Raw genomic sequence first — 12984 nt, forward strand, 5'->3', positions numbered from 1 at the left:
TGGGAAGTTGGGCTCCAGCTCACAGTTCAGATCTACGCTTTCTGGCAATCACAGCTGGTCCTGTGCCCAAAAGCAATCCATTTATATCTCTGATGCCAAAATACTCCATTTTCTTGGTCTACATTAGGAAATTAGCTTGCAGGAATCTGGCAGGAAGGTTTACAGGTTTAGATAAGTTTACCATCCACTCACTCCGGTATCCTTAGTAGAGTAAGTTATTTTAGCGTTTACTAAAGGGATCTAAAATGGGTTTAGTGAGGATGGGGACAGCCTATGTAACAAGTTACCATAAAAAAAGGAGTAATTAATTTGGAAAACAAAATCTAAGAAACAGGGATAAAGCACTGGAATTCTGAAACTCCCATCTCATGGGCTCACCAATCACCAAAACCCTTTTGATTTCAGCTTCTAGAACTGCCAAGTTTAAAGCAATTAAAATACTTTTTAGAGGGGAATAACGTGTAGGATATAAATTATTAGTAGTAACTTTTCCACTACATTATTACCAAAATAAAGGCTTCACACACCAAAGGTGTCATTTTTCTAAAGTTCCCAAAACAGGCGCTCTGTTTATCTCTTACCTCTGTTAAACGAGGTATGTGAAGGCCCTTTGCGTGGTCACTCGCAGTCTTCCTTGATTTGCCTGGCCACGTTCTTTTTCTGTGACTCTCCGCTACACCAGACCAGGCAAAGACATCATGGTAAGCCAAATCCAGATCGGAAGGATCAACTGCAAACTGGCATATCAGCTTCAGCAAGCAAGCAAGACAGTCTAGCTGCCACTGTGAATACGAAGAAAATGAAATTTTATTTTTTCAGGGACTTAGCTTACAAATAGTTCTACACCTACTACAGAATTCAAAATGAAAAGCTTATGTAAGGTACAAAGGATAAACAGTTAGAACTAACTGGCAAAACCTCACCAGAATAGACACTAAAGAGGAAGGCTATTAAAAAAAAAGTTACTTCTTACAATGAGAACATTTCATAGTCCTATTAACAGGTACATTCAAGGCATTCTATTACTCAATGCATGAAATAACAGAGAGGAAATGGTATAGGAGTTAAAAGCCTTTCCTGCATTGTATTCAACTATAGCACGGGGTATAGAGTACCATATACAGAAGTGCTTTCAAGTTTAATACATTTAACCATGCAGAAACAATAGCTACTACTTTAAAAATACCATTTTGTATTGCAACATCCCTTGTTAGATGAAAACCACTGATGCCTTTGGTAACCCTTGAGATGAGTTTTCACGGCTCTCAGCTGTGAGGCCATGGCTAGTAATAATGTTCATTATTGAAAGATGTCTTATTAACACCATAGCCACGGCGTGCTACCGCTTTTGCCTCAGTGCCAACAAGGGAAAATGGTATTTCTTCAGAGGGGAAGATAACTCACAGATTACTGCTTTTAAAAACAGACTATAATAAAAGCTTCCAAATGACAACCTTCCCTAGAACAAGCAGAAAAAAGGCAAAAGTAAAGTACTCCCTTCTTGTTCGGCAAATTTTGACTTTTTAAAAAAAAATGTGATATGCAATGCAGTTGCAATCATTCCTAAAAATGGAACCCAGATTGTTTTTTCCTCTAAGGCGTTCCCATGATCTACAATTCTATGTTCTACAAACCAGGAGTTTTTTAAAACTGGACAAAAAATTAAACCAAAAACACACAGAAAAATACAAAGGGTGGTTTTAAAACATAAAAAAGCAGAAGCATGAAGATTTTTTTTTTACAGAAAATAAATTCTTCCAGGAATATAAAATATTCAACAAAAAGCTGCTTTGCACAGCCTCTGGTGGTTTCAATTATAAAATTAATTTATTTCACTTACTACAGGAAAGTAACTATTACAAAGGCTGAAAGTAATGAAGTCTTTATAAATGACAGCTACGTTATTCTGGAGAAAAAGGGTGAATAAACACCTACCACAGTCCACGATTCCTGTTCTTTGGGCTCTAAGATTCCAGAATTGAAAATTTCTAGTAACTGTTGGAGCCCTCCAGCAGCAACAAACTGCAAGTATATTATGGAACCAATGTGAGAAAAAGCAAATACGGACATATCACTAAGTTCAGTTAGATACCAACCTAAGCTTTATAAATAAATTAGAAAAAATAAATCTGATACACTATTCAGCTGGATATATTACGAAAACCAAAAGAAATAGTTGTACACAACTATGACAAATTTACAGGCCTAATAACACAGAAAACTTTAAAACATTATACCTAAATTTGAGACCAAAAACTTTAAGACAGTTAATGTTTTAAATGGGTTTTCATTTTATATCCTTTTTGGAAAGCTGTATTAGGTATCACAGAATACTGTAAGAAAATCAAACCTTGCAGCTCCATGTGTTTTTACTATTTTCTATTTGGTCTTCACTGGAATCATCTGAATCTGGGTAGAGATCGCTATAACTTCCCTAAAGAGAAACAAGAACAATTCATTGTAAAAACAGTTAAAGAATTAATATACTATGAAATAACTCATCAAGATATGCTTTGGTTCAGAGAGAAAAAACACATATTCTGTGCAAGGAACTCTATTACCGTAGATTCACGTCTTATTCTCCTGTTGGGCTTTCCCAAAGCTTCAATAATTTCCAGGGCGTACAAAAGTTTATGGGCACTTTTTATTCGCAGAAGATCCTTCCAGCTAAAGCCATCATTACTCTTAAAAAAGACAGAATGCAATTAACACAATTATACGCAATGCTGATCTATCTAAAAAAATGCAAGGAGAGGATTTTTAAAGCGGCGTGGACAAATGATTTGGTTTTTATTTTCATCTATTGTTTGAAATTAGACATTTTAAAGCATATTTCTATACATGACTAACAATTTGAATAATGTGAATTCAGCAATGAAATTTGAATAAACCTCCAACACTATTATAAGCTAATGTACACACCACTTTAAAGTAGAAGCTAAAAGTTAGACTCTAAATTATAACTTTCACCAAAATTTTGATGCATGTGTCCATAAAGAACCATAATATCTAAAAACTGCTAATACTTACATTTCCACAACGTAAAAAGAGCCAAATTTCCGTCTACAGGGCAGAAAACCAATTAGGTAAGTAGCTATGTTTTGAAATTCTCGAAGAGACTACAAAAGGATTGCTATCGCAACAGTCATAATGTTAAAGCAGGGCCGTAAGTGAAGAAACTGCTGTTTCAATTCAAACCAAAAGATTGTGACAATTAGTATTGACTACTCTTTTCATTTATTTTTTTTTTTTTAAAGAAATCACAAAAATAAACTTCAGGGAACTAAACTGACATCTCTGTTTAGTTTAATTTTGTAAGAATTATTAGGTTTGCTTATTAGGTTTACTTGTGTTGCAGCATACTTACTATTTAACATTCCTCTTTGGGTAAATTTCAACTGAAACACTAGACACTAAAACATTCATGTATAATAAAGATAAACATGTAAAAAAAAGCATTCTTTGTTTACCTGCTCATCTGAAATATTCTGGAATGCCTGCAACATATTAGGGCACGTTGGCAGAAGCATTAACAGTTCCCAGACACGTCTGGATAAGTTTTCTGCATGGAGATGGAGTTCTTCACACCTTGCACTCTGACAAACCATAGAACAACCTTTCTTATTGTGAATTTCATTATGAAAATAAGATTTCCAAGTACAAAAATGTGTTTATTCTTAACTAAGAAGCTATCTGTTTCCTATCTAACATAGATTCTTAAATAGAACGTGATAGTTGAAGTCTCCCTGAAGCTGCAAGTTCATTATCTTTACACCGTTATCACGTATTTTGAAATATTTGAGTGTAAATAAAACTTAATAAACTACTGATTTGAATATACTAGTAGTTATTTAATTTCCCACAAGCTAATGATGGCATAGAAGACCTAAAACTTGAGGTTTTGCAATAAAACCTTTACTGACCCTTCTTCCAGCCGATTCCCATTATTAGTCACATCTATTTAAATATTCAATATTCTTTCTTAAGAATTACTTTTTTTATAGCTTCTACAATATTTAAAACATTTTAAATATATCAGAACAATGTTGTTAAGAGAATCAGAAAAATCATAATGATTATACCATACATGAAATGTGAATATACAGACAATAAACGTATCTACCAATTGGATAGACTACACAAGATGTAGGCTGGACAGAACAAATAGATCCAATTAAATAAGACTTAAATGTAATTATTCTAATAAAGTTACTCTACCTCACTATCTTCCATAGCCACTTCTCCAGAAGGAGGCTTAAAAGAGGCAAGCATCTCTAACAAATCAAAAAGGGTGGTAAGGTGAGGTTCTTGCAGGAGTAGAAGCATCGGAATGTTGTCCTTCTGAGGAGGAGGTAGGCAAGATGCTGGAAGCTGAACACCTTCCCCTTTACGTTCTCTCCTTGGTGCGCCCAGGGATACAAACACCATCTAGACATAGAGAGAAACAATTTGAAAAACACATATGCTAAAACCACAGAATGTTTTCAACAAGATCAGAATTAAGAACTTACAGATACATCGATATCTTTGTTGTCAAATCTTTGCTGAGCGGTATTTCAAGCACCTGCCATAATTAAAGCTTGGTTTGGCTTAAAGCTTTCACTGAAGGCATTCATGGTGCAGTTGCATACGCTGTTTGCTGTTGTTACAGCAGACAGTCCTGTTTCCTTGTCTGGCATCCATAATTTTGCCATTCAGGCTGGGGAGACTCAAGTTCTGACTTCTCAGTACATTAATGAAATGGTACAAAAACTAACCCAAAGGAAAAATGAGATAAATTGGCTCAAAGGACCAGAATAATGCTAGCGAGGGGGTAGCAACGCAAATAGCAGTGCAGCTGGAAAAGCAGACATTTGTTATGCTCGCATAACCACGTTGTGGAAAGCCATTCTCAGGTCAACTCGTCCTGCTGACTAGGTATCACCTCCGTATATTGATTTAAACTGCATGTTACTGCTCCTTCGAGTTCTGTGAACATAAGAATTCATCTGACTGCACCATATTTCAATTCTATTAATCGATGCTAACGAGAAAAATTTACTTTAAAATCTGGTTTTGCTTTTGAATTAACCCAATTCATTTAGCAAAAGGAAGCAATGAACAATTGAAGACGTAGTCCAACAGATCATTCCGTTTGGAACCTCAAGAGTCAAGACAGACCAACTGCTACAAGTGCTAAGAGCCAGCAATGGCACACGTAAGCGTTTCAGACTGCGATTATCATTCCAAAAGTCTATTAGCGGATCCCTGAAGGTGTGTCATCGAGTTTCATTTTCCTTTATATAGAAAGAACATATGAGATGATCTGCTGGTAAGTGCTGTTACAGTCCCAGCTCCCTAAACCAGTCACGATGTCATTCATGTCATTCATACAAATCAAATTAGGCTTTTCTATACTGTAGACTTCATCAAACTTATGAGTAGGTCACTAACAGGAACTCTGAATCAAAATAAAAAAATAAAAATAAGCCTTAAAAATGCTTCAGATTTAACCCATGAAAGGAGAGCTAGTCACTGCTACCGTGGAAATAACAGGAGTTCAACAATCCAGACAAAATGGGGATACTTTATTTTGTTTTCATTGGTCCCTAGTTTTCCTTGACGAATGAAAAAATTGAATTTTTTTTTTTCCACAATTTGAGTTTTCACATCCGCTAACATAACTATTTATTATAAATTAATTATTTTAAAGACTGACAAAAGCAGCAAGGACTGACAGTATTAATTTGAGCTTACAGGAGGCACACATTGGATAGGATGAAACAGCTAGTTTCAGAAAACTGCAGGATGCTCCTGAAGAAAACTATACCCTCCACCACCTCTACGTGTAACAGCTGCACAAGACAAAAGCAACATATCAAGCAACCTTTTTCAGTGACTGCTACCTATATGCTGGTAATACCTGCATATCCTTAAAACCCAATTCATGCAGCGTCTTTTCATCATAATCAGTTGTCAGTTCATGCCCAGATGAAATCATTCTCACAGGTCCCATGAGGCCACCTAGGATAAAAACATTATTTCAATACATTTCTGCAATCATAACTTCATTTTCTAATGAAAGTGCTAAGACTTGTTTTTAACAGTACACCCTTCAGCAGCAATTAAAATGAGGCAAAACTGCAATGCAATTTCCTTATGAAAACTGGTTATTACAATAAACTAAATTTGTCTGCGTGTATTTAGAAATACCCTGTTCAGTAACAGTTCACCCAATCTTGTAGTGAAAAGTGTCCGCAATGCAATTAAAACACGCCCTCCATATTTTGTAGTAAATAATGCTATGCCAGAGAAGGATAACGGAAAGCTATTGGGATCGACAAAGTCCCTTTGTATCACACACCTGTGATAAAGTCAGCAAAGGCAAAGAAGCAATAATTATCTTAAATGTAAGTTGGAACTCAAAATGTCATGAACTTCAAAAAGGGAAAACCAAGCACACCCTCCAAAGAATTCTCAATGCTGAACAAGAAATCTGAACATCCACCATCTTCTGCACTTCAGCAAACTAGTGCCAGATTTCACAAGACAGAGGGAGAAGCAAATGCAATCCCACATTTCCCTGAGCGCTGCAGATTTCAAATGAGCAAGAGATGTTACAAGAGATATTGGGGCCTCAAAAGAAACATGTGGTAAATGTCTGGTAAATGGACAAAAATAATTATTAATTTTATTGTAGTGAAAGAGAGTTAAAAGGAACATTCAATAAACGTGAATGCACCTACTACTTACAGACACGTTTTGGCTTCCTGGATATTCCCTTGACAGAAGCATGATGGCAAAAACCTTCAGAAACGTACCTGTGACTAATAAATGCTCTAAGGTTCTTTTAGGCCACCTCAGAACCTACAGCTTCATTTTTGACATCAGTAGTTACCTTACCTCTGTAACAGTCTGTTTAACATTAATTTTCAGTGTCTTCATCTTCTCAAACTAAATTTCCTTGTAAGACAGTGGGTGTTAGATGTGACTGGTAGCACTTCAGACATACCATTTGCTCATGAATCCCAAAAGCGGCAAAATGAAAGTAACACTTTGCGCAAAGGTGCTGGAAATGACTTCAATTTTTACTGGAATTTGATAAATTCTGTTCAGATTTCTACTTCAGTTGATGAAATAATAGCCATTTTAGGTTCTTAACCAGGCACTGGTTTTTGTTTAATTAATACAGGTATATTTAAGTGGACACAGCAAAAGGTCACCGAGACAGAGGCGTGCACTATGTACCTTATGTCACGTGCCACCTGTGATGCAGAATGACTTACATTTTTAAGTGTAAACAGTCAACACTGAACCATAATTCACAAAGATCTTTGTTATTAGAAAGTCCTTAAAAAAAAAAAAAACTACAGTACAGTCCCCCAAATAAGGAACAAATGAGTAAAACTACAGGTTTTAACTGCAAGTCCTAGTTTCAGTCCTATCTTCTGAAAATTAGCAGTTGAAAAGCAAAAATCCTGTGACTAAATTATTCCAAACACACAGTGGCATGCACAGAACAAGGCAAAGACACTTCTTCAGGAGTTTGGTTAATAAGAGGTTTAGCCACTGGAGGATTTTATGCATTTATCAGCCAACACAGATACCAATTACAGGACAAAGCACTTAGAGGCTTGATACAGGTTTTAAACCTACTGTAGGACACTAGCTTTATGAACCCACAGATATAAATGTTATGGTTCTCCAGTTTCTCACAGTTAAGGTATGTTAACAATTAGTGTAATACACACAGAAAAAAAAAATAATATCCACAAAATGTGTACCAAATTATGGATATCAGCACAGGCATTCTACAAAAAAAAAAAAAAAAAAAAGACATTGTATGTATGTAACATGACCGCACTGCTGGACTGCAATTCTGAATTTTCTGAATCACGTGTTTCTAAACTCCCACCTAAAACAAAAATAAAAATTTCTGCTATGTGGCTACACTTGGTGAAAACAAGATAGTTTCTTCACTAAAACAGCTTCTGATGAGTGGCTGGAAAAGAGGGTAATTACACAAAGAGGGTAATTAAGATGTCTAAAATTCAGGTTTACTGACAGTGTGTCTCATTAAAACATTTTTTTAAGAAGTTGTTGAACTATGAAAAGAAAGCCGGATTCATGTTTCCACATGGTCAGTGGTGTTGGAAAAAGATGTTCAAGGACAGAATTTGTTGAGATAATATGCATTACATGCTAACTCTTGCTCATAATGAGAAAGAAAGAAAACAAGAAAACATTGACAAGAAGATAATTCAGAAAACAATAACATTTTGAACAGCAACGATGGATAAGAATGCTATCATATGTAGCATCAGTAGGATTTAGAAAATGTCCTCCTCCTAAAGGATAAAGCAGAAGTTCTCATTCTCTCCAAAACACATAAAGAAAGCGAACAACAACAGGATGCATATTCATCACCCTGTAAGCAAGCAATGAGCATCTCAGGAGCAAGGTGACGTTCCAAATTAAGTGCATCAAAAGAGGATGAATGATCATTTTTGCTACAGGATGATCATAAATTAAAAAGCAGTTTGCAGGAGCAAGGAAAATCTTACACCTGACTGGAATACATATAAGTAGAGTATAAATTATGAAGTTGAATTATGACTTCAAATTCTGAATCAATGGCAGAGCCAGAAACGTATAGATTTCACAAAACACAGAATAAGGTTCTCTGTAACAGTCTCCAAATTACAGAAAACAACATAATTAATAAAAACAACGAGAAGAAAACCAACATGGAGCAAAGTCTACTGGGACTTGGAGCTTGGCTACATCTAAGCTCCTTTGGTAGATCTACATTTTCTTTGCTACTTCAAATAAACGGCAGCGCTTAAGAAACAACATTATTAATTAAAAGTGAGACTGATGATAAGTATAACTACAGCTAGAAGATAATAAATCATAATGCTTTTTTATTTAGGATACCTGGGGAAGAAAAAGACCATAATCTTCTAAACTCTAAATGGATGAACCCTTGTAAGGGCAAGAAATACAGGTACGAGTACTACATCTTACCAGGGAAATCCCCTTTGCGGCTGCTTTGGCCAAACTCCTGAAGCTGCGCTTGTTGATTTATCTGCTCCTTCTGCAAATTTTCGTACCAATGGGTGACTTCTGCCCGTAGATCGGCCACCTGATCACTAGGGTACATTTCTATAGTCATCTGAAATAAAACACATAGTTTATTTTTCTAAGCGCCCAGTGGACATACCGAAATTCAACAACGTAGGACATACTTGTAAAAGGGCGACATTTTAACTACCTTGTCGGGAAGGCCAGCGGGCTGACATACAATTCTTAGCGGTAGCGACTGTTTGTCACTCAGGGCTTTCAAGTGACTGCTGATACCAGTGCCTTCAATCTGCCACTGTCTCAGATGATATGCAAACCTTAAGAAGCAGGTAAAAACAGTGAAAAAGTATTTTTGTCAAAATCTATTTAGCACAAATGTTCTACAAACAATGAGAGGAAAGACAAAACTTGTCCCCTCATTCACCGTTTTTTCAAAATAAGAGGGATTTACTCATATTCGCACTATTTTTCAAACAAAACTAAAACAACTTTGAAAAAGTTTCTTTGGTGAGGCATGGGGCAACATGAACCACATCCATATTTTATACAAGGAGAAGAGCCGATTCTTGTACCTGTTTAAACCTTATATATTACAAATTTTACAATTACAATTAATTACAATATTACAAAATTATCCACTACTGTCCTTACTTTACACAAAGAAAACCAAAGAAATTACTACTTAAATTAACAGTAACTCATAACTCCTTCATCATTACGATAAGAGGAATGGAAATAAATTCCGCATCCAAATATATTATCTACCTTCTCCTAAAAGCCTCCAGGTGTGTCTTCAGCATTAAGAGTCCTCTTTCAATAATGGTCAGACTTGAATGAGAGTCTTGCTCGAGGTTACTGGAAGCTATCATCAGACTCTCCATACACTTGCTAATAAATTCCTGCTCTTTTTCAAGACCGGTTTTACCTGCAACATCAGTTAAAGTAAATTACATAAGCCCAACTTTGAGACCGTGCATTTTAAAACTGAGAATAATAATAAAAAAAAGGTAACACTAGATATTCTTTACAACATTTTAAACAGAGAACAAAAATAAAAAATGAAAATTCATACCATTGATGTAATAAGAGTTGATATACTGGATAGCCGCTCGACTGACGTCACCAGACTGTGCTCGTAAAGCAATACCCCAGAACTGGTCCATGCCACACAACTGTTTTGACAAAAAAGAAAACAAACACACAAACAAAACGTTGCCTCATTATTTTACTGGGCACTTTACTTTTCTGACCTGGACATTTTATTTGCCTCTTGATGAAATTACTAAAAATATTTCTGTTTTTCCTCTGCTTGGGCTCTCATCACTGCACACATCAATTACTGTAAAATCCTAACTTTCAGAGAAACATCTTCCTACTTTGAAGCATAAGGAGAAGGCGTTAAAATTCAAAAGAGTGAATTTTCATTTTTGACGAACAGGAATACTTTTTAAATGAAGCCTTAAAACAACAACTATTATTGGTATTCATTGCAAGAATAGAAATTTTAATTAGAAATTGCCTCAAATCAATTCACAGAAAAATATCCTATATACCATTTTATTTCTAAGATAGTTTCTCTGGATAAAAAACTAAAGAACCCATTCTTTAAACACACTAGCGAATACAGTTCAGTTACGGTAAGAATATGACAAACTGCACAAAGAGACAAAGGTAACAGGTATCGTTTTCTTTGTGCTACCCTATCTCCACCCCGGGAGACAAAATCTACAGATGCTCAAAGTCATGAGAGAAGGTCAGGATCACTGGTCTCTTTTTATTTCCGCTTCAGTCCTGCATTTGAGTCCTGAGCTTCTGGGGCTGTCCTCAAGGCAGAAATCTGTACGGACCGCACCACGATGGGCTGGGGCATTATTATCTCCAACCAGTAAACAATATTCAAGCCAGTAAGTTCTCAAGAGATGTGCCGTTGCAGATAAGTGATTTAAGGTTCCCCTTCCCTCAGAAAGAAGAAAAGCACAGAATCTAGGCTTACCTCCGAGTTTGAGCCTCCATCATATGCACTAGTAGCCAATCGAGCCAAATTACACAAATGCTGGAAGAGGTTTAGGCCAGTCATACTAATAGTTTCAGGTTTTAGTTGTGGCATCTAAATAAAATAAATACACTTTAGTATGGAAAAAAAAAAATTCAGGGAGGGAATGGATAGCGATTACAGGGTTTTACTGCATTAGTGAGAAAAATGTCATTGTTACTACCAATCATATTCGAATATAGTAGATCAATTAAAATACATTCTTGCAAAAGATCACACTCTTTTTATATATACACAATACAAAATTTATATATATACTATATATATTATTATATTTATATATATACTACATATATACAATTATATGTTTATATATATACACAATATCTCTACAATTTATATATATACACAACACAAAAATTAAACTATAAGTGGCTTAAACAAACCTCTCTTCTCTATCACTGACTTGGACTGTAACAGCGCAGGGGGGAACAAAAATTATTGTTGTAACATTAGCTGCTTAATTTATCAACAGCAGGACAAGTAGTGAGCATACATGACGTGTCCGTTCAAAAGACTCACACGCTTAAAAAACTAGACAAAAACCGTGTAACCTTGAGAAAGAACTAGACTACATTAACTATTGCACAATCCATCATTTTTGTAACGTTATCTGTCGAAATGGATGGGAGCCCTTGCAAAAGGCTCTACTGCTGCATGTACGTATTTTCAGTGGATGTATGGATGACATTTATATGCCCCTCCCAAAAAGAAGAAAAGTCATTTTTAAAGTCAGGTAGCAGAGAAAAATCATTGCATGACAAGTGAGGCCCTCCCAGACTACTGCAGAAGCTTCATAGAAACTATTTAAAATACGTTAAATAGTGCTGATACGGAAAGAAACACTTTAATTAGAATGAATAAGGTTGCAATTAACTCTCTACGTACCTTTTCCAAAAAAAGATGTTTGTAAGTCTCCATACCCATAGCATGCTGATCTTTACTTCGTACTTGATTTAAAAACCAGTGTAGTGCATCATCGTAACATTCAGAATCTTCTACTAAGCAGTGCCACAGTATGTCCACTTGTTCTAAACTCAGCCCTAAAATTAGGGAAGTATTTTTAACTCCTCCTTTATAACATCAAATATACAGCAATATTCTACAAAACCCAGGAATATGTACAGAAAAATCAGAATAGTTTTTTGTAATACTTGTCCCCTTTCAGAGCTGGCAATCAGCTAGGGGTTTTGGTCATTAGTGCTGTGAGTTGTCACTACACAATGAGTAGCGTGGGCTGACCTGAGATCTCGTACCAAACGGCAGGTTGTTTCTCACTTCGTAAGCAATTACTGGGCACAACCTAGAGTTCAGCTTTGAGATGGGTATTGAGACTGTGGCTGAAAATAGTGTCTCTGCAATTATTTCACTGTTACTCCTTTCAAGAAAACTGTAGGTTTATTTTTTTTGTTGGCATATAACCATCTGTGACTCCAACAAATTTCTTTAAAAAGAATTGTGGCTATCCTATCAATGATAGCGAATACAGCGTTACAAGTTTTTTTTTCCTCTTGGCTGCAGATATCCTCATTTATTCCTGTACTCTACTCCAATGCCCAGAGGGACAAGCCATGCATTGTATGATAACTTTGGCTACCTATAATGAGACTACCCAAATGACTCCTCCCTTCAGCCATTTTAACAAATGATCTCAATATACAGTCAACTGAAAGTCTGCACAGAGCTGATGCTGAGACAACACTGCAGGCTCTTAGTTTACAAGGGCTCAAGAAGAAAGCGGCCAAAACAATTTACAGATGGGAAAGCCACCAAGGGTTACTAAAACAACAGAAAATTATATTTAACTTCGAATTCCATCAGCCACATCAAAAGATTTCCATTTTTAGCCTCGTAGAGTGAAAAGATTT

At 35.8% G+C, this 12984-nt stretch overlaps 1 protein-coding gene across 17 annotated transcripts in view; it reads right to left on the bottom strand.

The window, feature by feature from the left end:
* Positions 1-12984, bottom strand: part of USP34 (ubiquitin specific peptidase 34) — a 134587-nt gene that overhangs the window by 54094 nt on the left and 67509 nt on the right. For all 17 annotated transcript variants that reach the window (XM_054194306.1, XM_054194309.1, XM_054194297.1 and 14 more), the window contains 13 exons: positions 12005-12159; positions 11057-11170; positions 10136-10235; positions 9829-9988; positions 9254-9380; positions 9007-9154; positions 5903-6003; positions 4219-4428; positions 3471-3596; positions 2562-2684; positions 2351-2434; positions 1936-2022; positions 582-782 (listed from right to left, as the gene is read on the bottom strand). In XM_054194306.1, coding sequence (XP_054050281.1) covers positions 582-782; positions 1936-2022; positions 2351-2434; positions 2562-2684; positions 3471-3596; positions 4219-4428; positions 5903-6003; positions 9007-9154; positions 9254-9380; positions 9829-9988; positions 10136-10235; positions 11057-11170; positions 12005-12159 — 1736 coding nt within the window. The remainder of the gene's footprint in view (positions 1-581; positions 783-1935; positions 2023-2350; positions 2435-2561; positions 2685-3470; positions 3597-4218; positions 4429-5902; positions 6004-9006; positions 9155-9253; positions 9381-9828; positions 9989-10135; positions 10236-11056; positions 11171-12004; positions 12160-12984) is intronic.

This window comes from Rissa tridactyla, chromosome 3 (assembly GCF_028500815.1).
Source record: "Rissa tridactyla isolate bRisTri1 chromosome 3, bRisTri1.patW.cur.20221130, whole genome shotgun sequence".
NCBI classification, from domain to species: Eukaryota; Metazoa; Chordata; class Aves; order Charadriiformes; family Laridae; genus Rissa; species Rissa tridactyla.